The 22,486-nt window shown below is 38.4% G+C and overlaps 1 protein-coding gene across 1 annotated transcript in view; it reads right to left on the minus strand.

Moving 5' to 3' along the window:
• Nucleotides 1-22,486, minus strand: part of LOC139473602 (E3 ubiquitin-protein ligase rnf213-alpha-like) — a 351,622-nt gene that overhangs the window by 93,702 nt on the left and 235,434 nt on the right. Inside the window, exons 49-59 of the mRNA XM_071256275.1 lie at nucleotides 20,379-20,538; nucleotides 18,804-18,877; nucleotides 18,293-18,434; nucleotides 15,649-15,756; nucleotides 14,213-14,298; nucleotides 13,843-14,025; nucleotides 8,217-8,334; nucleotides 7,896-8,090; nucleotides 6,921-7,057; nucleotides 6,393-6,585; nucleotides 5,847-6,270 (exon numbers count right to left, since the gene is read on the minus strand). Of these exons, the coding sequence (XP_071112376.1) occupies nucleotides 5,847-6,270; nucleotides 6,393-6,585; nucleotides 6,921-7,057; nucleotides 7,896-8,090; nucleotides 8,217-8,334; nucleotides 13,843-14,025; nucleotides 14,213-14,298; nucleotides 15,649-15,756; nucleotides 18,293-18,434; nucleotides 18,804-18,877; nucleotides 20,379-20,538 (1,820 nt within the window). The remainder of the gene's footprint in view (nucleotides 1-5,846; nucleotides 6,271-6,392; nucleotides 6,586-6,920; nucleotides 7,058-7,895; nucleotides 8,091-8,216; nucleotides 8,335-13,842; nucleotides 14,026-14,212; nucleotides 14,299-15,648; nucleotides 15,757-18,292; nucleotides 18,435-18,803; nucleotides 18,878-20,378; nucleotides 20,539-22,486) is intronic.

The following is a 22,486-nucleotide window of genomic DNA, read 5'->3' on the forward strand; positions in this document are numbered from 1 at the left end:
AGGAGAATATATCCAGGTCCGTATATTAGTCTTACAAAAGATCCGACTCAAAGGGTCAAAGGTAATACCAGAAGGCAATATGACGAGTGGTGTTGGTAAGTACCATGGATCCATGCAGACCCTGTGATGCTGTCTGAGGAATGATATTAGCACATAAAGGTTGTTCATTCATGCTGTTGTTAATAGTAACCAGACAGGTAGTTTGGTTATTAATAAACCTGCAATGGTTGCCGACGTTGAGAGCTGAATCCCGACCGTTGACCGTGACAGATGCCGTACTCTTCCGTGTGTTGTAGTCTGTAGATATATAACCTTTCGAAATCTGTGTGGAAATCGTTGTTCGTGTAGTCCACACGGGAACCTCTTAAGTTAAGAGACAGAAAAATTTAAATGTCCGGTAAGCAATATTTTAGACCGGACATTTGAGATTCCCAATCGGACATGTCCGGCGCATATGACGGTTTCCGGACCCCTGCTCTTAACAGTAGATAGCTGGTTGCCACTGAAATCCACGCAGAAACCATGCAATGGTCTAGAAGACCCTGTGATTGCAGATTGCAGGTAGTCAAGGGTCCATGGGTCTAATTGTTCCGGAGCCTGCTGGACACCTGGCACTGTGCAGAGCATGAAGCGTGATTTCTGGTACTGGTACTAACCTGTTGGCTGGCTGTCACTGTTTTTTCATGTGTCCTGCCCTGCACCGTACAGTCGTGGTGATAGCTAAAGATGATGGATTATGATCATGTGCAGTCTAGGCCGGGTAATTCTTTTGATCATGGTCAAGTGTGGTCGTATGATCGTGGTCATAGCTGATGATGACAGGTTAGGTTCGTCTGGATACATTGCCCCATGCGGCCTCTTGGCCGAGGGATTCTTCTGAGCCTGTTCAGCATTTCTACACTTTTGCTGCTCCACTTCTGGTGACAGCAATGACAATGGGAATCAAACAGGGATTCCAACGTCAGCCCTGGGGCACTGGCTAACAAGTTAATGGTGGAGCATTGAAATCATTCCATTGTGTCCTGATGCATTTCCTCCAGGACCTTGTTGAGAGTGTCATTTAACAGGTGAGGTAAGTAAACTGAGTAGATATCTACATTTGGGTAGTGAGTAATTCCTGCTGTCATATGTGCATGAGACCCATATGATGGGTACAGATGGCAACAGGTGCATACCCTGGTATCCCAGTTCAAGAATCCTACAGTGGTAGGATAACATGGATAACCCCTGCCCCAATGTCCAATGCATGTCGGTTTGTAGAGTTTAATTGGCATACTCATGTTAGAAGACTTGTCAAGTTTGTAGAAATCCTCATCCAAGATTGATGGATCAGGCAAAGAGCAATCAAGAGTGTGGAACATTCGGCATTTCAATGGAGAAGTGGTAGCTTCTCATCAATCCAATCGTTAGCCTAGTTGATAAGCAGTGGCCTGTAACTCAATGATTGGATTACTAAGTGCTTCTTTACAGTGATGACAGTCCCATGGCATCCCTCATACCCTAACATATGTGGTATAACCACCTCCTACACAGCTTGCTTGAGGTCCAGCATGAGATCATAGTTCCCCAATTAGCTCTGAATTGTCCTGGTACGTAGTCAAATCAGGTCCACAACAGAGAACAACCAAAATTGCCAATGTCCCTCTGCTCTAGATCAGAGACTGGGTTAGTAAGATAGTCCTCAGAACCATGCATCTTTTGGGTCACAGGTGACATGTGAACATCTGAACACTTAGGCTTCCAGCTCTGGAATACAATCTGAGAATTAATTGTCGATGATTGTCATACATTGCACATGCTTCTTTGTACTCTGTGTGGCCATGCTGTTTGATGTAATAACCAAAGTTCCGTGGAAGTGGTCGGAGATGACTCCATGCACTGTCGTCCATGATCAAACTACTTTCTTACACACCTGTGGGTGAGAAACCCATTTGAGATAAATGGTATCAAACATATGTGTGAGATCGAATTTCAGGCCCGTGATTGGTTACTCCATGGTGATGACCTGAGGTCAGATGATGACGGACTACTTTTCTGATTGTAAGTCATTGATAAGTTGCTTGTGCCTCAGTCGAATGTTCACCTACGCCTGTGTTGAACCACAGGACCATGTTATAATTGATAATCATAATAAACAAACTCATCCTCGTCTGCGAGTTTGTTTGTTATTATTATCAGTTACATTATCTGCTGTTATGTTCATGTTATCATTTTTTAGAGTGTAATGCACCCCCTGGATGCCACAGCGACACATATGTCCCTCCTCTTCAACCCTCACTTCGAAGTCGAATAAAATTCAAAATACATCGCGCAAACTAATACACTTCGCAGTTTTGAATTCACCCTTCTGTTTATCATTTACTGTCATTTTAGGCAAAGCAAAATTACTGAAAGTGACTTTACTGAAAATTACGTACTTTGTAAATCTAGCCAAATCACAATTCATGGCGTTATTTAGATATCTACTGTGTGTTTAGAAATCTAAATCTAATGGATATTTACTCGAATAATTAAAGTAGAAAAATAGCATATTAGTAACCACGGGTATGATAATTCTGAAGAATTGCTAATAACCCTGCCTAGAATCGTTTAGAATGTTTTGGAAAATACGCATACACGAACGCCGAAGTGTACGTTCGGCCATATTGGATTGTGTTTACAAAATGCCGGTTATGAGACGCCTATTTGATCAGGTATATTTCAAACTCAGATGCTATACATGCATCCCTGAATTCCTCATATATTTTAGAAACAAATGACAAATTTGTCACCAATGCAAATCCAGATGAAATCATGTGAAATAAATTAGGTGTGGAAACGAACACTGTGCTCGGAAAACTGTACTTGCTGAAATGTAAACAAAGAAAAATATTCAGATTTTACACTGTGTTGCATGTTTAGAGGTACTTTCATCTAATTGTTGCATGCATTACCTCGATCACGCGTTTGAGAATATTCATGGGAGAGTATCGTTGCACTAATAATGGAATTCCAAATATAAACATTACAATGATGTTATAAATTCAATAGAAACCATACTAAATCACGCACAAGGACGACGGTAGTTATCTGCATTTCTGACTAATTCCCTTTGTTACATTGGAAAAAGTGGTAAATGGTAAACTGTTGTCAGTGTACACGCCATTTTGCAAAAGTCGGTCACCGGTAGTGATGTCATACGGAAGTAAACATTGTTTTACATATTTGGTAATTTCTTTGAGGTGTAAACTTTTAATTCGGCATTCTTTGTTTTTGTCTTGTTTGCATTATCATCGTCGCCTTGATAATCCACAGAAATGGCGGAAACCTTTTTGTGTAGGGTCATTACTTATGAGTAGTCAGCAGTACATGGAACGACGTCACTTATGACAATGGTGTTATGTATTAATGCGCCACTGCGATCATGAGAATATACAAAATGCATCGATCCGATGCTAAAAAGGTGCGATTTTAGGGTGTGTAAGAAACAGATTACTGTATTCGTGCCCGTCAGATACCATTGATCTTACAACTCGTTGTAAGATCAATGGTATCTGATAGACACTCTTGTAGTAATCTCTATAGCCCACATGGCTGTCCCATCCGACTTTGCCTTGCTGATCTGACAGTACCAGAAATCACACTTCATGAGCTACAGTGATCCCTCGCTACAACACTACTTTCAGGGTCAAAATAATTTATGAGCGTTATAGATGATCAGTGGTTTAACCAAAGTCGAGTCGTAGGTGGTAGATGACCAACAAAACAGTATACATGCTCTGCCTACCAAGCACAATTGCACAAGTTTAAAAAAAGATTATAATAGAAGTTATTTTTTATTCATAGTGTCAAAAAAGATTAATAGAGTATAATATGCACTTTCAAAAAAACAAAACACATCGTATCCCTTCAGGTGAATCAGCAGGTAGATCTATGACAAACTAAGTATGAAATTTGATATAAAACATCACTAGACATGATGATTTACAATTTAAAAAGTGTTTCCTACTCTCAAAGGCATTGTTTTATATTCAGAGATTAAGATTACCGTGTGTATTTTCTTGTAAACTAAGCCGGAAATAGCAATGAGCTGAGCACACGTTTCCTCCCAATCTACCAGCGATTCAGTTAAAACGCACCCAGTAATACCACTTTAAAGAAATTTGATGCAATGGTCGGAAGAAATTGTATCTGAAATTAATATTTTATCGGGATTAACATATTCCAATATCGTTGCAGCTTCCACCATATGTACTTAAAATTATAAGAACCACAAGCATAGCACTTTGGTACGGATTGTATGCAGGATATTTTTTGACGTGTGGAACGATTTTGACCAGTCACCGTAGGGACTTCCCGCGCAACATTCTAAAACTGCCTCAAATATTACTTTTAGCGGGTCATTGTACGGCATTTATGATATGTGTATCCATTCTCTTGCAAGTTGCAACTAAAGTTCATTTCAAGGCGACAATAGCGGTAATCTGACTGTGGTTGCTGTTTATTAACGGTGAGTTGTGTGATCTACCGATCACTTCGCATACGATTTCGCCGAAATTATTGTAAACATTATTATAATTATTGAATGAAATTTTGAATATAATTTAAAAAAATATATTACAAACATTAGTCCAGATAAACAATGAACATTTTTTTTTATTACCAGATATTATAATAATAGGATTAAATTGCATACTTCAGTTCGCATTTGTTGACTGGTACGTGATCCGGTGTTATGTGATAGCAGTGATCAGCTGATGATGTTTTCTGAGATGGGGGAAAACATCATGTCATTTGAAAACTTGAGTTTATTGAAAATGTTAGTAAATTTTGTGAGCCATGCTTTACCGCGTGCTATAACCGAGTTAGCGCTATATTAAAGCGCGCAATAACGAGGGAACGCTGTATCAGATGTTTGACTGGCGTTGTCAACTCAAACCAGCAGTCATGTAGACTCCCATCCAAATCATCCAGCAATGATGCTTGCTCCATGTTGGGATGATCGAAATTCAGTCCAGAACATGACCAGGCACTTGTCCAGCATGGCCTGCATGCTCTCCTGCTGTTGCTTCAGTAACTCCTTCAACAACCTGAGTGAGTGGCATCTCTCTTGGGTGGGGTTGTTCTCCTGCATCCTGCACGGACGGTTCTCACTGACTGAATTTACCATAGTCAGAGACGCCACTGTTCTAGCTGCTTGCCTCCTTATTGAATTTTTCCAGCTTGTTGCATAGCTTGTTCAGGAAGGCAGCAAGTTGATGTACAAAACATTGGGGATTAACTCTTGGGATTAGCATCTTAGAGGTAATGGCAATTAAGTGATTCTAGACATGTCATGACTACAGGGTAATTTGCATTTGGTTTTAAAATTCATTCAGATGGTTGTCCTAAATTGGACACTTTGAAAGTATCTCAACAGGTTATGGATAGTTGACAGAAATGAAGGATTTCTGCAACTCATGTAATATCAAACAATAGTTATCTTTGTGTGTAATTCTGAGATTACTACCTCTATAATATCATAGCCATAAATCCACATTGTCAAGCTAGAAATACTGTTGTTTATGCAATGTCATCTTAACGCCCACCAATCATCTTGTTAGTGGAACATGCTGTATGTCAGCACTATATATGAAAAACACAGTGGATTCAGGTAAAGTACTGATGATGTTGAAAGAGAAATATAAGAGAAACTTTAACGATGCACTTAATATATGAAAATGTCTTAACATGTTCAGCTCTTAAAAAGAAATCTCTAAATTTAATTTTGTTAATCATTGACATATCGTTAACAGAGGCGTTAAAACTACATTCACTGCTATCCTGTTAAAAAAAACCTAGCTTTTTTAGGTCAACAAACCACTGACCTTCATCATCCTTATCGTTAAGGAGCTTGAGGAGTATCTCTATCCTCTTGGTGGAGCGTTTGGTGTCCCGTTCTTCATCCCTGATAAGAGCAGCAGCAGACTGGATGCATGAAATAAGAAGTTGTTGGAGGTGGGGAGCAATTGTGTGTTCATCAATGTCATCTTTAGATCTCAACATTGGTCCTTTCTCGACAGTCATGAAGTTCTCTCCACTTCTTTCCTTGGGTCTGCCTGTTGTATTTTCCCCCTTGTCATTGGGAGTAGCCACAGCAATACTGTTTCCTGTCATTCTCTGTGAAGGAAAGTCTTTTCGATCTCCTTTAAAAATGTCAGAAGGACATCTTTCAAGGAGTTGATCGATTGTGGGCAGAAGTTTGTTTTGAGGAGTGAGTTCATCCAAATGCAATGAATGCCATTTTCCTGCCTAAAACAAGAAAAAAACAGAATAATGAATAATGAATTAAGGTAACAGTATTATTTCAACCAGACTACATCAGAAAACTCTTGTTCAAATTAGAATCAGTCAATTTTTTTATTCAAATGTACCTGAAAGCCAGAGAAGCATCCTCCAGCAATATTAGGCAGTTGTATGATGAAGACTACAGCAAACTGTCTTGCATCATGCAGCTCATCCAGAACACAGTACTGGGCACTCCTGATGAGAGACTGGTTCCTGTCTCCAGATCCACACTGAACTAGCAGCAGTTTCTGACCCTCCACACTCCGCTGCACAAAATTTCTATTAAGAAAGAATAATTATCATGCCATAAGAAATTAGCAAACAATGGATAAGATTACTATTTTATCCGTATTGAATAATATTACCTAAAACAATAGTAATCACAAAATAATGTGTGTACTGTTTTTATGTTTCACATCACTGCAGCAGTGACTCATAAATATAGGTCTCAACCAGACAACCATATATGTTTCCATGTGTGAGGTTGGAACAATGCTATCTTCCAGGATGTGACCCAGTCACAGAGTTATATCTCTGCAACCATTGTTGCAATCTGGTACCCTACTCTCAGTCAACAGTTATGACAGCCAAGGGGCACTGGGTGTATGAATTACTTGATCTGCTGTGCAAACTGCTGCTCTGTGTCAAAGGACTGCAGTGTGAGCAGGATGATGTTGTTGGGAGGCAGACTCAGATGTATGCTCAAGTCCTCCTTCTCCTGGTCTGTCAGCAGCTTGGAGTGAGTTGTCACCTGAACAAAAGCAGATGTGTTTGTAACAATCTCCATCCTATGAAAACAGCAAATGAGTGGAGAAAACATAAATTATATGCACCATCACTCTCACCTCTGTTAACTTTTGCCTCCTTAATTGGATTGTCTAATACACAATTTTACTCATTTTACTATGGCTACTATTGTGGATGTTTTTTTTCTGTTTATTGAGTTTATTGTATGTACTTGACCTTCAATGACAATTTGATATCCATTCTCAATTATGAAATCAGTGCACAAAAATCAAGTGAGGTGAGGTGAAATAGGGTTTAACGTCACATTCAAGATTACTGCACTTATATAGCAATGTGCAAGCATGTGTGAGTGTTCTTGTACTAGTCCGGACTGATGCTAATTTTATAGTGGTAGCCAACTGAGATACCATGCCACAGGTTAACATGAATACCCCACTCAGACACAGTATACTGACTCCAAGCCAACCAGTCCAAGTTTTAGCCCCTTAATGCCAAGCACCAGGCAGGGTAACAACGTGTACCATCTTTTAATGTCTCTTGATATGACACGGCTGGGAAACAAAACCCCGGCCTTCGGCTCTCCAAGCAGATGCTCAATGACTAGACCACGGAGGCAGTCACAAAATCAAGAACAGATTTGTGCATTCATAGGTACACTGAATGTGATAATTCATTTAAATAACCATACTGAATGCCAATGAACATTATAAGGAAGATGGAGGAACAGGTCACAGACATTTTAGCAACAATATAAGATTGATCAGCATATGTACATCAAGTGACAAATGTCACTTATTTCATTCTTACCTTCAAGCTGATTTTAATAATAATAAAGGACAAACCTGGACTTGGATTGTATGCTCTGTTCCCTGTTCCAAAGCCCATGCTAAGTAATCAAAGATATCCTTATGCTTCTGACGCCTCCAGTACAGGGCTTGGATGGTTTCAGCTTCAAAATATAGTTTCTTTCGCGAGAGCTGCAGGACATATTGAGGAGTAGCACACCAGAGCAGCATTTCTTTGCACTCCATGAACAACTGTAAAGATTATTATGGACAATGTGATATCAAAGGTAACTCAAAGGTGTTTCCTTCTATCTAGCTAAGAATTTTGCCAAAAAAGTATATAATCCAATATGTAACTTCTTAATTTAAAAATATTACCTCTCTAACAACAGGCTCTGTCGGTTCCTCTCTTCCCCACACATGCTGCACAATGGCAGCTGCTGTGTCTGGATGGTATCCCATGAAAGCATCGTGTGGTGTCTCTTTTATTGATTTTCTAAATACAATTAATGCTAAATGTCATTTCAAACCTAAAAATTGAAATGTTGTTTTATATTTTCGCTGAAAACAAAGTTGAAGTTTATATTACTGACATATACAATGCATGTTTATTTATATAGACCAAATAACAAATATGAATCAAATAAAATGTTACAACTCCTTAGTTAAGTTTGAACTTTTCAATATGTTTAATAAAACAAAAAACAATAAATTCTAATGATTTGAGCAAAATATATCATCATATGGAGACACATACATGCCAGAGTTCAACTTCCTCAGGCCAGAAATTTCAGGGGAGAGGATGTTCATAGCACTGAAGTTGCTTTGGGAGACAATATTAAAACATGGTCAATGTGTAAAGTTCAAATGGAGTTCAAAAGTTGAAATTTTGCAAAACCACAATGTATGTCTTTAGCCACAGCTACCAACACACATATACCAAATTCCCTTAATGGTGACCGCAACAGAAAAATCAGATTCGAACATGCTCAACAAATTCGGATGTCATCATTGATGGGAACAGGAGAAGGAAGTTTCAGCTTCATTGCTTTCCGAGTTAACAGTTACAGAGCTAAGATAGAAAGGAATTTGATAGAATCTAATTTGATAGCATGGTCTTAGCATGATAGCTGAGTAATTTCCATATATAGATCTGTCCATATGGCTACGGTGGCAGCCACTCCAGAAATTTGCTTCATACCTTTCCAACATCAAACATTAGTTACTATTGTTAATAATTCTAAGAATACTACCTCTATTACATCATTGCCATAATCCTGTATTTTGGCTGCAATCACACCAAAACTAAACTTTCAGATTTTCAACAGAAGTCCTCTTCACTTTCAACTAGACATCATTAGTTGTGTCCCAAATAGCACATTGGACAACCTCTTTCCTGTGCAAAGGTGGGAAAACCCTCACTTCTTTTCAAACATCAGTCTACTAGAGACAGATGACTGGGGAAGTGGGAGGGAGTAATGCTAATGTAATAGATGTAATATTCTTGGAATTATTAACAATGATGACCATTGTTTGATTATTCTTGTGAATCCTCTACCACTATTACATCATTGGCTGGTTCTGTCCCTAGTACACTAACAGCTGTATCATAGAATCATATTGTAAAAAATTTGGACTGCTTCAGAGCCTCATTTGGTGTCTCCTATATATATATACTTCACCTCAAAAAGGACTTGAAAATCTTGCAGTAGAATAATCAGACAATACATGATACCTTCACTTGAACAAATGTTATCTTGCTGGTACTTTTGTAAATGGGGTCTTAGAAGGTTCTAGAGACAATCATTATGTGGTTAATTTAGGTTTTGACATCACTTCCAGTCTAGATGTCATTTCCTGTCTCCCAAGTCATAATGACGTCATCTATGATGTCAGTTCAGTTTTTGTTTACGTCATTTATGACCTCTCTTTCAGGTCTAAATTCTTATGTTAGTGACGTCACTTCTTGTCATTATGTGATGTATGTAGACATGTGTTCTACCATGGTGATGAATGAAGGTGTACTCACCTTCAGTAGCTGCTGGTAAAATTGTGTCTGAGATGGAGGAGAAAATCAGCCACCGTGGAGAAAGTGAGGTGGGAAGCTTCCAATCTACAACGTCCTCTCCACTGGACAAACTTGTCCTATCTGTTGTCATAAATAAGGAGGATGACTAGGTCAACTAGGATATTCAATTTCCCTGGAATATGTCTTGCTTCCATCCAATAAGTTTCCATCAACAGGGACCACTGTGGGGTTGTCTGTGGCAACGAGAACAGACTAATTGTTGATGAGATCCTTCTAAGACTGAGTACATTATCCCTGTATCTGGAGGTCATCCATATGGGCTGAGTTCAAGATGTCCGTGAACAGATGATCGGCTGGTGGTGGGTAAGTGAGGGGAATGCCGACATTTCATGACCTCTGTGAAGCCTGCAGTGAAGGCCCATGTGGTAAGGACACTCGGGTGTCAAGAGAAAGAACCTGTAGTGCATTGATCCAGGATTGTAGAGGACGTAACTGCAGCCTGCCCCTGTAAGTCATATCCTGTAACGAGGTCAACTTGCTGAGTAGGGCCATCCACCATCTGATTGAGAAGTTTATGGATGAAATAGTGCCTTGGCAATCAATAAAAGCATGGAGGTGAATCGATCGTCCGGAGTACTGAGTAGGATTAAACTCCGACTTGGAGGGAAAAATGAGGAAACAAAGATCTGTCATGAGCCATGTCAGGTAAACCTGTCTTGAATAAGCTGAGATTTGTGCTGATTTGCTGCTAGGAAATCGTCCAAATATCCGTGAAGGCATACCAGATAAAAATGGGCAAAACCAATGACCGTTATTCTGGTTAACAACTATGGGGCAATTGAGATCCCCCAACGGAAGTACAGTCACTGACTGCAAACTGGAGATATCTCTGGGACAATGGATGAATCAATGAATCAGCATCCTTGAGGTCGATGCTGAAAAGAAAATCTCCCTGTCACAGTGTTGACTGCAATTTTCAAACAGATTCCATCTGCAATTTTGGTGGAGGGTTCAAGAAGGACTTGTTCAGGACCTTGAGCTCTTTTATCAAACTCATTACCGTTGAACTTTTCTTGCAAACCAAGAACACCGGGGAATAGAAGCCCACACTGGTGTTTGAATCTGGCAGTTCCCGAATAGCATGCTTGGCTCCTTTCAGATGGAATCTGTGGTCCTTGGGTCGGAATACATGTTGACATCGATGATCCAGTGGTCGGACGTAATAAGCTGCCAGTTGTCAGTGATTAGGGACAGACGTCCCGCCGTTGGACCGGGGTCGGATGAAAAGGGAAAAGTGGAAGTCATAGGTCCGTTGATGTAACCAAGTCATAAGGGTTTAGGATGGTTAAATGGGCGCAGGGAAAAAGTCATCTACGATTCCCAAGGCCTCCTGACCTAAGTTCCCGTCGACTGAATCTGTGATATTTGGAATTGGATGGACAAAAGGAACTCCAAAAGGTCTGACAAGACTTTTTGCCAGACAGAATGTATTTCTTTCTCAGAGGTTCATGGAAAGAAGCATCCACATGGTCATGTAACCGAGTACAATGAGCTATGAACCGTCACAGCTAAGTTGATGGTGGAGACCTGAAATCTCTCAGTGATATCTTATCTGACTTCATCTGTGATGGTCCCAAGCTGGTTATTGAAAATCTTGGAGCTGTAATGGGTTGTGTCATCCCCATCTTCTTGGCCTGAGACGAGACAGCCCTCGACTTTAGATAGTAGTTGCATCCACAGAAGTTGTGATGAAGTCCAAACTTGCATAGATAGAAACTTTTCTTCCATTCAAGACGCATCTCCAAAGTCATGTGGATTTTTAAACAGTTTCAGAAGAGCATCATCTAAAACAGTGGAATCCGGAAATGGGGAATCATGCATCTGATAGAGTTTCGGTTTCATATTAGGTAGAGGGAGCCTGTCACCACACAGTAATTGTTTTATGTAACTGGTCCGTGATCTGCCTGTGTGATCCATTCGAGTGTAAACAATCCTCCCCACATTCCTGATCAGAAACCGCATGGGGGTAGGATGCATTTGGACGGTAATCATGTGATTTTTGTGAATCCAGATAATCACTGGGGTCCACAAATTCACCGTGCGGGTTGTCTTCCAACGGTGTCCCTGACTGTGATGAAAACCTGTGTGCCATAGGACCTGTACGGCTATGTTGATGGGTTACCATCAGTGAAATGAACATCAAAGTTGCTAGCTGTAATGGTAGCTGTACAGAGCTTAGATGTGCGGTGGTCCCTGGGGTAGGCTGAAAATCGTGTTACAGCTCGGGCTCCCATGCAGTGGTTGTATGGCGGCAGAGTCAATTCCATAACCACCAACTCACTGCCTGTGTGATCCATTCGAGTGGAAGCTTAGAAGAAACTGTGCAGGAATCCAAACAGTGAATATCTTGTTGATGGTGTTGTCCGAGCGGTGACAGTGATGGTTTTGTATCCCATGAGGGTACCTACAACCTACCACAAAACTTAGAGCTCTGTCCCGAGGCCGTAAGTCCATGGCACTTGGAGCAAATAACAAAGGGCGTGGCTCAACTGGAAGCTGTTCCCCATGTGGCCTCTTGAAAAGGGGAGTCGTCTGAGCCTGTTGGGAGGTATTCCATTCCAGCTGTTCTATCACCAGCGATAGGGCAGATAAAGGAGACTCAAACAAAGATTCCATAGAAGGATGTTGTTGAGCAAATAAACACTCAAACATGGCGACAAGAAAATTGTGAGCTGGCCTTGTTGGTTGTGAATTCTTAGGGGTAGCTAGGGAGAGGGGTGATTTCTGTAGCTGGAGATGTATCTGGGAGTGCCATAATGAAGTCCACCTTCTTTTTAGCTACGTCTTTTCTCCTAGCCTTGGTGATTAAATCAGATAGCCTGGAGAAATGCCTTCTTGAATAGTGGAGAACACAGTTCACAGCATATATCCTCCTAACAGCATGAATCTTTGCATGTCCAACAAGACATATGTGGATCACCTGAAACTATGAATCGGCCACACTTTGTATATGTCGTCGACGCAGGTGACGCCATAGTAGAAATCCCCTAAACACCAAACACCCACTATACTCAGGTGAGACGTGACCCTAAACAGCTAATTCATTTTATATCTAGTTGAATAAATAGTAATACGGACTATTTACTGAAAATGGAGTTAGTGTGATTACATTAACCAAGTGCTACAGTGCAGCAACTATTTTTAGATGTTGACTAGCACACACAGGAAAGAAGTGAGGATTTTCCCGCTTTGCACAGGGAAGAGGTAGCCTTAATGTGGTATTTGGGACACAACTAATAACGTGTAGTGAACAGTGAAGAGGACTTCTGTCTGAAAATTTAGTTGCAGTGTGATTGCAGCCAAAATACAGGATATGTGGGAATGATGTAATAGGGCATGTCAAATTACGTGCATAAATTAAACAATCACCTGATTCATGTCACGCCACATTATGTATTCCTACACCTGGAATGTTTATCAATCTCGTCACTTTTGTCTGCTTTGATATATACAACTGTTTTTTCAGGTAAACTGTTATAGATAACACATGTTTTCATTGTCAAATATAATTATAAGGAATGACTGTATTTCTTTCATTTCATTGAGGTATAAAATTAATAAAACAAAACGATGTGTAAACTGTAAGAATCCACATACATACAGATGCACGTGCCTTACATGCATGAAGACTAAGTGGAAGCTATTACCATATACACAAGGGTCTATCCTTCTGGGTCTTCTGGTTTCTGATAAGAAGATTATTCAACCATAGAGTTTGAAGTCTTGAATGACCTGGAGCCCCCTTTATATGGTCTCAGTTCAATTCATACTGATTAAGCCCCATGAAACAAGCTCATATACTGTGGGCTAGAAGAGTTAATAAATATTCCTACAATTGAATTTTACATACTCTATTCACTAAACTTGAAACTGATATACTTTCACAGAAATACATTTACTAAGCATAAATCATACCCTCCAGGTATTAGTGCTTGAGGAGTGACAAAATCTTCAGCCCATTGATGAAGCCTCGAAGCCATCTCCATCTGTTGTGGTGTCATCATGTTGTTGAGTGTCAGGAAGTGTTTCTCCAGGCGGTTTATTAGCGGTATGGGGAACTTGTCATACACTATCTGCTTCTCTGCTACCACAATCAGTCTGTGAAATAGTCAGTTGCATTAATGGAAAACAACATGTGTAAAGATGTACTAATTGTGTCAAAAAGAGACATATGGAAGTTAAAAATATATGAAATTTAAGTTTATTCTATTAATATTTTGAGAGATATAATCTTGACTTAAAATATCTGTTGACAATGTACAAATAATGATACCACACCATATACCTGAAATCCCTGTGTACTCTACATTTTACTCGATGGGTTCCCAAACCAAGATCAACAAATCTCTCTCCTCCCAGTACGGCATAATACTGCAGTTTGAATAAAAAAAGAAATAAAACATGTTACCTAAAGTCTTTTTTCATCTGTTCTGAGTATATTATTACATTACGTTGAAATAATGAATATGTCATCTAAGACAATTTAACTGATATCCAGCAGGAACATTGTTTGTAACTGTAATGTGAAACGAAAAAGAAATAGTGACAACTATCCCTATCAGCAGTTTGAAATGTCAACAGGGATAGTCACTTAACAAATTTGCTGTTTGCTATTCCAATATTTTCTACATGAACACCAAGGACAAAATGATTAAATTTATGAGACATGTAACTAAATTTCCATAAATTAATTTCCACAATGTTCCTAAAAGAATGAATGTACTACTGCAGAACTTTGTTGCAACAGTTAAAGTTTCAACTCTGAGCTTTAAATGAGAAAAATAAATTTTCTAATGCCATACATTCTTTAAACTGCTTCACAAAAAAACCCACTAAAATCCTAATGATTCAAACAAAATATGATGTCATCATAAAAGAATGCAACATGCAAAATGCAAAAGTAAGTGTGTAGCCCACTGAATACCATGAATACCCCATTCAGACACAGTATACTGACCCTGAACTGACCAGTCCTTATTTTAGCCCTTAATGCCAAGCGCCAGGCAGGGTAACAACAGGTACCATATTTCAAAGTCTATTGGTATGACGTGGCCAGGGAACAACCCCCCCCCCCCCCCCCCACACACACACACACACACTCCATGGATGCTGTCTCAGAGGTTAAGATTTAACAAAAATGTCTGAGTAAAGGCCAAATATAAGTTTTCTAATATGGCTGCCATGGTGTCCATTTTGAAAATCAGATTGAAATCAAATTCAGGTGTCATCATTTGTGGAAACAAACATGAAATTTCAGCTTCATTGGTCAAGTTGTTTCTTGAAAAGAGTTGGCGGTACACATGGTGACCACCTCACACACCAAGTTCACTCCTCTGAGGCCTTTAAGTTTTGGAGAAGAATAATTTCTCATTTATTTTACTATTCAATTTTGATCCCTTAAAATACTTGTACCCCTAATAGTAACAAACATCACAAAAGTTCATCTGAATCTATCAATGACAGCAGACCACATAAGTTCACATGGTCTTTGAGCCAGGTGAGCTAAAAGACGAACCAAGAGATATAATTACCAGACTAGTGGCAAGAAAAGGTATGTAATTAAAAGCCATATACTTATAGTCTGCAAACTGGTTATCAGCAGTTTAAGAAAGTCAATCTATTTAACATAAGAAACTAGCTGAGAGCACTACATCACTGTAGGGTTGAATAGAAACAAAAATGTTAGAACTTACATAATCAGAAAGGCAGTTATTAGCTCACCTGGTTGAGTGCATCATAAAGACTCTCATACAGATTCTCCAGGTTCAACAGGATCACTGTGCTGCCAGTCTCCATGCACACCTTGATTCTGTTGATGTTTCGACACACCTTTAATATTCAAGGCATTGCTTAAGTTATTACATTACATAGAATTCCTTTCTTTCATAAATGGTCATGTTAAAAGCAAAACATTGTTTTCAATATACAATATACATTGTTTTCAATATTGCAAGAATCCAACTAATGTAGTACATTGTACCATCAAGTCCTCTGCCTCGAGCTTCCTAAAATAATCTTATACCCTTATATCTTTCCAAGAGTTTGTAGAAAAAATGTTTTGGCCTTGTCAAAAGATCAAGTGTATCAATTCTTGCTGTGCAGAACATTTAGTTTAACCTCTCATTGAAAAAACAAATCGTATTGCAAATCCCTTAAAATGTCACCGTTAAACATAATATTTAAAAATATCAATCTATTAAGCAGCAATAACAACAAGCGTATAGTCAACGAAGTCATCTATATCCCCCGCCATTTTAACACGTTATGGTCCCAAACCAGGTAACTGACCCAACATTTCTCTTAGGCCATATCAAAATAGCTGCAATGGAAATTCTAAAATAAACATTTATAAAACTCGTTAATATCAAAGGGCACCAGTTCAGTATGTGTCTGGTAAACATGCATAGTTTTGTTAGAAAGTATTGAATGGGTTTTGAGTTATGCTCCAGGAACAAACACTACCCAATAGAACCAAAGTCCAAATTGTTGCAATGGAAATGTAAAAAAATAAAAATTCATAAAATTCCTAATTAGCAAAAGGCACCAGTTCAGTATGTGCCTAGTAGACATGCAAAGTTTTGTAAGAAAGTATTTAATGGTTTTTGAGTTACGCTCCGGAAACGATCAGCACCCTTATAGAACCTAAGTCAAACTTCTTTTTTTTTCATAAAACTCCTAAATAGCAAAAGGCAACAATTCAGCATGTGTCTGATAGATGTGGAAAACTTCATCCGGAATTGAACCCTACCCTTATTGTTTTCCAAGTCCAACTTGTTGCCATGGAAATGTAAAAAAAATTCAGTATGTGCCTGGTAAACCTGCAAAGCTTTGTAAGAAAGTAATTAACGGTTTTTGAGTTACGCTCCGGAAACGAACACCACCCTTATAGAACCTAAGTCAAACTTTTGCCATGGAAACGTAAAAAATAAAAATTTATAAAATTCCTAAATAGCAAAAGGCACCAGTTCAGCATGAGTCTGATAAACATGCAAAGTTTCGTAGAAAAATATTTAACAGTTTCTGAGTTTTGCTCCAGAAAAGATTTCGGGACGCACACACGCACACACGCACACACGGATGGAACCCATTTCTACATCCCCTGCCCGAACGAAGTTTGGGATAACAAACAAACAGTATTGTTCAATGCTACGTTTATAGATATAATAACACTACAACACTACATGTTTTGTGTCAACTCTCACTTACTGAAACACTTGTTGAATTGTCTTTTGGGCTTTCAATTTGGAACATTTCAATTTTGTTTTGTACAAGTCAAAACCTTGTTTTGACAGTGTCAGTTTGACATCCATGCAATGGACAACTAGCACCTTGATTTTACACTTTACATACAATATCTTTAACACATGAGGAACAAGCATGAAATATTCATATCCCTCGCTGATATGACAGTTCTTGTTGTTTGCAAAGCCCTCTGGAAATGAGCACTTTCAGTCAAAGACGTTGTTATGGAAACTCGAAAAATTAATTATTTTAAAATCACAAAATATCAAAAGGCACCAGTTTACCACTAGACCTATACATGCGCCAAGTTTGGTCAAGATAACTCTCATAGTTTTTGAGTCCTGCTCTGGAAACAAAACGTGATGGGCGGAAGCACCCATTCCTATATCCCCCTTCCACTAAGTGGCGCGGGATAATAATGTAATGGGACCAAAGGAAATTTTTGAAATGGTTGCAATGGTCATTATTCAGAAGAATTGAGATATAAATTCACATGACCCACATTGTGATTAAATCTGGACAGATAATTCATAATTGTTAGCAGCTTGTATGCTATTCTTGAAATACTCATGCCTCGGGTAGCTTAGGAATTGCTTAGAATGATTTTTGAATAACGGATTTGAAAAAGCAACCAAGTATCAATTATTGATCAATCCTGAATACATAGGATATTATGTGTTGCATAAACATGCATCCAGCATGTGCAAATTAATGCATGGTGTGGATACAGAAAATTCATTAAAAAAGTCCCAGGGAATCCACACAAAAATTAAAACACTTCATAGCAAATTTATGAAATAATGGTATCATTGGTTTGAAAAGTATAAGTGTCTTAAACATTAAGTTTTATCATCATGATGATTACTTCATTAATTTATACCAAGGCCTATCTAAATGTTTGTAGTGACATGTCATTGTGTAGTATCGCTCATCTTATCAACATGAGGTCTTGATAACTTGTGTCTTATCAGGCTTTTATGTTTACCATATGTAGTCCTCAATTTCATTACTTACACAAATTCATATAAATGAACTAATAATGACAATAGATTTAATTATCAATTCCTTAATTGGAAACTGAAACAAATCATCAATTTTTCTGTGAAAACATTGCAGATCTTACCTGAGTGTATTCCTGATCCTTTGGGAAACTTGACCCAAAAATAGTGATGACATGATGCTTATAATCATCAGCTTGAAGGTGTTGCTGTAGGATGTTCAGAGCATCGTAGTTCTCGGTCAGCAGTAGCAGGTAACGGCTCTCACTATGTTTGAAAGGATGTTAGAAATATGTAATCTATATTTACTTGAAACCAATGCACTACCAGCTAGAGTTAAAAGAAAGTACAGATGGTCTTGCATAACTTAAGAACTTGAAAACAAACAACTTTCTCTAAGTTTCTTCTAAGTAAGAATTGTCTTGCCACTCATATGGCCTGAGGAGTGAACACAGCATTGACTATTTGCAATACTTCTGACCTATTCTTGGATAAATTACAGGAGTTAATTAGTGTGTGAAGATGTTGGGATAATGTAAATATTTTGGGGTTTTAAATTCAGAGGACATAAAATATTTAATAATCTCACTGGTTCAGGGGCACTTAAAGCAGCTCTTATCTTGAAAGTGACAATACCTGCATGTACTATCTCCAGATAATGCCGCCTTTAAAAGAGCTATGGTTGAGCAGTCTGGGTCATCAGTATGAACCTGCACAAGTAACAAGTCTGAATACATAAAGAGTTCATTAAAAATAGATTTCTTAGTATTTTGAATAACTTTGACTGACACGTAAGCTGTAAAATAATTCATCATTGTCAAAAGTCGGTCGATATTGGTAAAAAATTAAGGAGCTCATATGGACAGACTGTGTTTGCTATCAAACTTGACAGCGTTTAGGTATTTCATATAAACTATAAACAAAATCTTGTTCAAACACATTCATACCTCAGTAGGTCATTGTTCTGCAAAACAGAAGTTTCTACACAATAGGCTTCCTCACAACATGGCAGATACATCATGTTTTTGCAAATGGCGAACGGAATAACTCGCCGTTACAGTTGTTTATTTGCCTCTTTCAGTAAAGGTAGATACTTGTTCACTATCAATTTATGAACTTTGCAAAACGTACGTAATAGCTATTGGTGATTTCATCTGGGGATTATATATTATAGCTGGGAATTACATATATTGTTACATGTAAAGATTGTGGAGTTTATGAAGAACGATAAACTTTGAACATTCAGTTGAAAACTTAATATCGGAAGTAGTAACATGCATAACATTTTTTTCATAATGACAACATTGGTGTATAATAATAACTTTATTGGTAATTTATAACAATAATGGCTCTAGTCGTGGCAACATCCAAACTTTCGGGAAGTTGTAATCTATCGGACCGTCATTCAGGCGATGTTTCTGACCGATCACGATCCGGAAAATACTATCATGAAAGTGTATTCTGTGGATAAGCCGACCCCTTTCTACAGAATATTTTTTCTGGTCCTCAAAATTCAGCTTATACGCGGTCATATACGGTAAATGAAGGTCAAAGGTTGAAGGTTGAAGATACACAACAATATATGTCACTTTGCTTACTGCATATCATTGCAAGTTAAATTTCATAAAAGGAAATGCAGAAATTGCTGTGCAAAAAGATATAAGGGACATTTTCAATATGGCAGCCATGATTAATACATCAGCTAGGATTTCTGTTTGAACAGCTTAGAGACATCGTGTTTTAATCTATTAAAAAATACATAAAAATGGGCTGTTGATATGTGAGTAATCAGTCCTATTATACATTTATATATTGCACTTATCCAGATATATCAGATGAAATGTGGTATACATTTACTGTTATACTCCGATCAATGGATCAATATGCATTCTAGTTCTAAAGTATGTACAACCAATGCTGCCTATAGGTGCTAGAATGTTTTTACATCCACTTCACATATCGGGTACCCATTTCCTGCCAGGTGAACAACACCATAAAGGCCTCTAAACATTGTTGATCGATAGGCTGAATAACAACCTGGTCACTAGCGGGATACGATCTCAGCATCTGGAACATGTTAATCTTGAGCTTTTGACCGCTTGCCCACTTTCGCATCACAGGTCCAAAAGTTGAAAACCATTTCAACAAAATAATCCTTTAAACCAGAAAGCAAAGAGTTTGATGTGTAAACAAGTATAAACTCCATCTTACCTCTTCATGTACATCAATTGTCTTTATTTCATGCTTGAATATTTTTACAGGATTTAGAGTGTGAAGTCCACCAAAGTTTCTTTGGATTGCATGCTCCAGCTGGTGCCAACAAATGTTTCTTTTACTTGTGGCAACAAATGCATACACCATCTTTACAAGGCTGAAATGAATAATTTCTTCTTGTCAGACCAACAGAACCAAACCAGTAGACCAGATGCATTTGTAGTATATATAAATGATAAACAATAATACATAGTCTAAATGTATGGTAATACTGATACTAAATAGCTAGCCTGTTGCAAGTGAGGTGCCAGCTATTTTGTGAAAAGCATAGTTAAAAGAAAACAATGTTATCACTATCATGGAAGGATGGACTGATGGATGGATGCATGAACTCCTCTGCCCCACTTCATGGCGGGGCATAAAAATATTATTGATTACTGCAAGAGGTATCAATATCCAATAGTTTATATAGATAATATTAATTTACGATCAAAACACAACTGTTGTACACTTAGAAATTTGCATTATTCTTGATTTGATAAATATCTTGGTCCCATTCGAAATTCAGCACCATAGTTTTGTTTTGAGTCTGGTTTGAATGCTAAAAATAGCTGTCCAATCAAGTTTATTGTTCCTTCATGCTTGAAGCAAGTCTCCTTGTTGGGTACCATATATCAACTGGAAATGCCTGGTAGTTTTAATAAGGACTGCCCTTGTTTCCACTGCGTCCAAGACAACTTTTCGAGTTATTCCAGGATAAATATACAGTATAATGATATTTTCATCCAAATTTTAACAAAATGTGAGGTTTTTCTTTATACTGTAAACAGCTTTATTTCTGCGCCGTTAAAAAACTGCGAATACCACACCAAAGACAATACTGCGACGAGATATTTTTGCTAGTTGCCGTGTTGAGATGACCCCTCGATTACCAAACAATAGACAGCTTCTCTCCGAAGCTAGTTAATCTGAGTTGGCTGGAAAGTTGACCAGTGTCATGAAACCGATTCACACAAGATGGCTTGTTTCCTGTGTGGACAAAATTGCAAAGGATACTGACGCAATCAAGCAAGGTCATCTTCCCGAGGCAAGAGAATTTACTGACTTCAAAAGTCCAGTTTCCACCCTTGCCGAACTTGGCTGGAATAACTGGGCTCGTTCGTAGCGCCACCAGTGGCTATTACCAGTTACGTCCCTTCTAAGCCTCTCCCATCGACCAATCAGATTCCACCTCTCCTATCACATGCGTTTGCTTCACACAAAATGGTGGCGCCCAGTCAGTACGATCTGATCAATAATCAAGATCTATATTGTGATAAAACGGGTCTTACATCACAAAATGCATCAAATCACGTGAGCACCTTTATCAAAAACATGATAAGAAAATATCTCCTGACAACGAGTTGGCGGTGCACATGCTTTACAAATCTGGAAATCGACCGAAATCCGCACCACAGTTTACGAACCGGATTTCGATTTCGGTGTGCGATTTTGATTGGACTATGCATAGACTCGTTAGTCCAGCCCAAATGTAACTCCATAATACCAGCCTAGTTCGGCAAGGGTGGAAACTGGACTTTTATAGTCAGTTAACGCTCTTGCCTCGGGAAGATGAGCAAGGTTGGAAGAATTTTAAGGCAGGATTACTTTGAGGTAACAGTGACACTAACTGGTCTGTTTACACTGTCATTTGTGATGTATTGTGTGACCATTCTGCATTCATTTGTGTTTTTAACTTATTGAGTAACTTGTGGTTCTGGTTGATGATTTCAACATTTGATGACGTGCTGCAATGAATAAAGGTTGTATGTATTATTTATACTTATCTTTGCGCTTTTGTTTTTTGCGATTGAGTCTCGTTCGCAAAACTCGCAATAATAAAATTGTCGCAAAAAATTCCCTGTTTACAGTATCTATTTAACTGTTGACTAATGTACAGCCCCAACAAACACACATTTTTGTAATGGCAAGCACTGATGAGGAAAGTTTTGCAGAATAGGTAATTCCCCCATTCACAAATGTTTCAATACCTGACCATATTTTGATACTTTCTTGAAGTATAGAAAGAAAGCAAGGGTTCTCACTAACTATATAGAGCTAACTAA

Source organism: Haliotis cracherodii, unplaced genomic scaffold (genome assembly GCF_022045235.1).
Source record: "Haliotis cracherodii isolate W230 unplaced genomic scaffold, xgHalCrac1.p SCAF_3, whole genome shotgun sequence".
NCBI classification, from domain to species: domain Eukaryota; kingdom Metazoa; phylum Mollusca; class Gastropoda; order Lepetellida; family Haliotidae; genus Haliotis; species Haliotis cracherodii.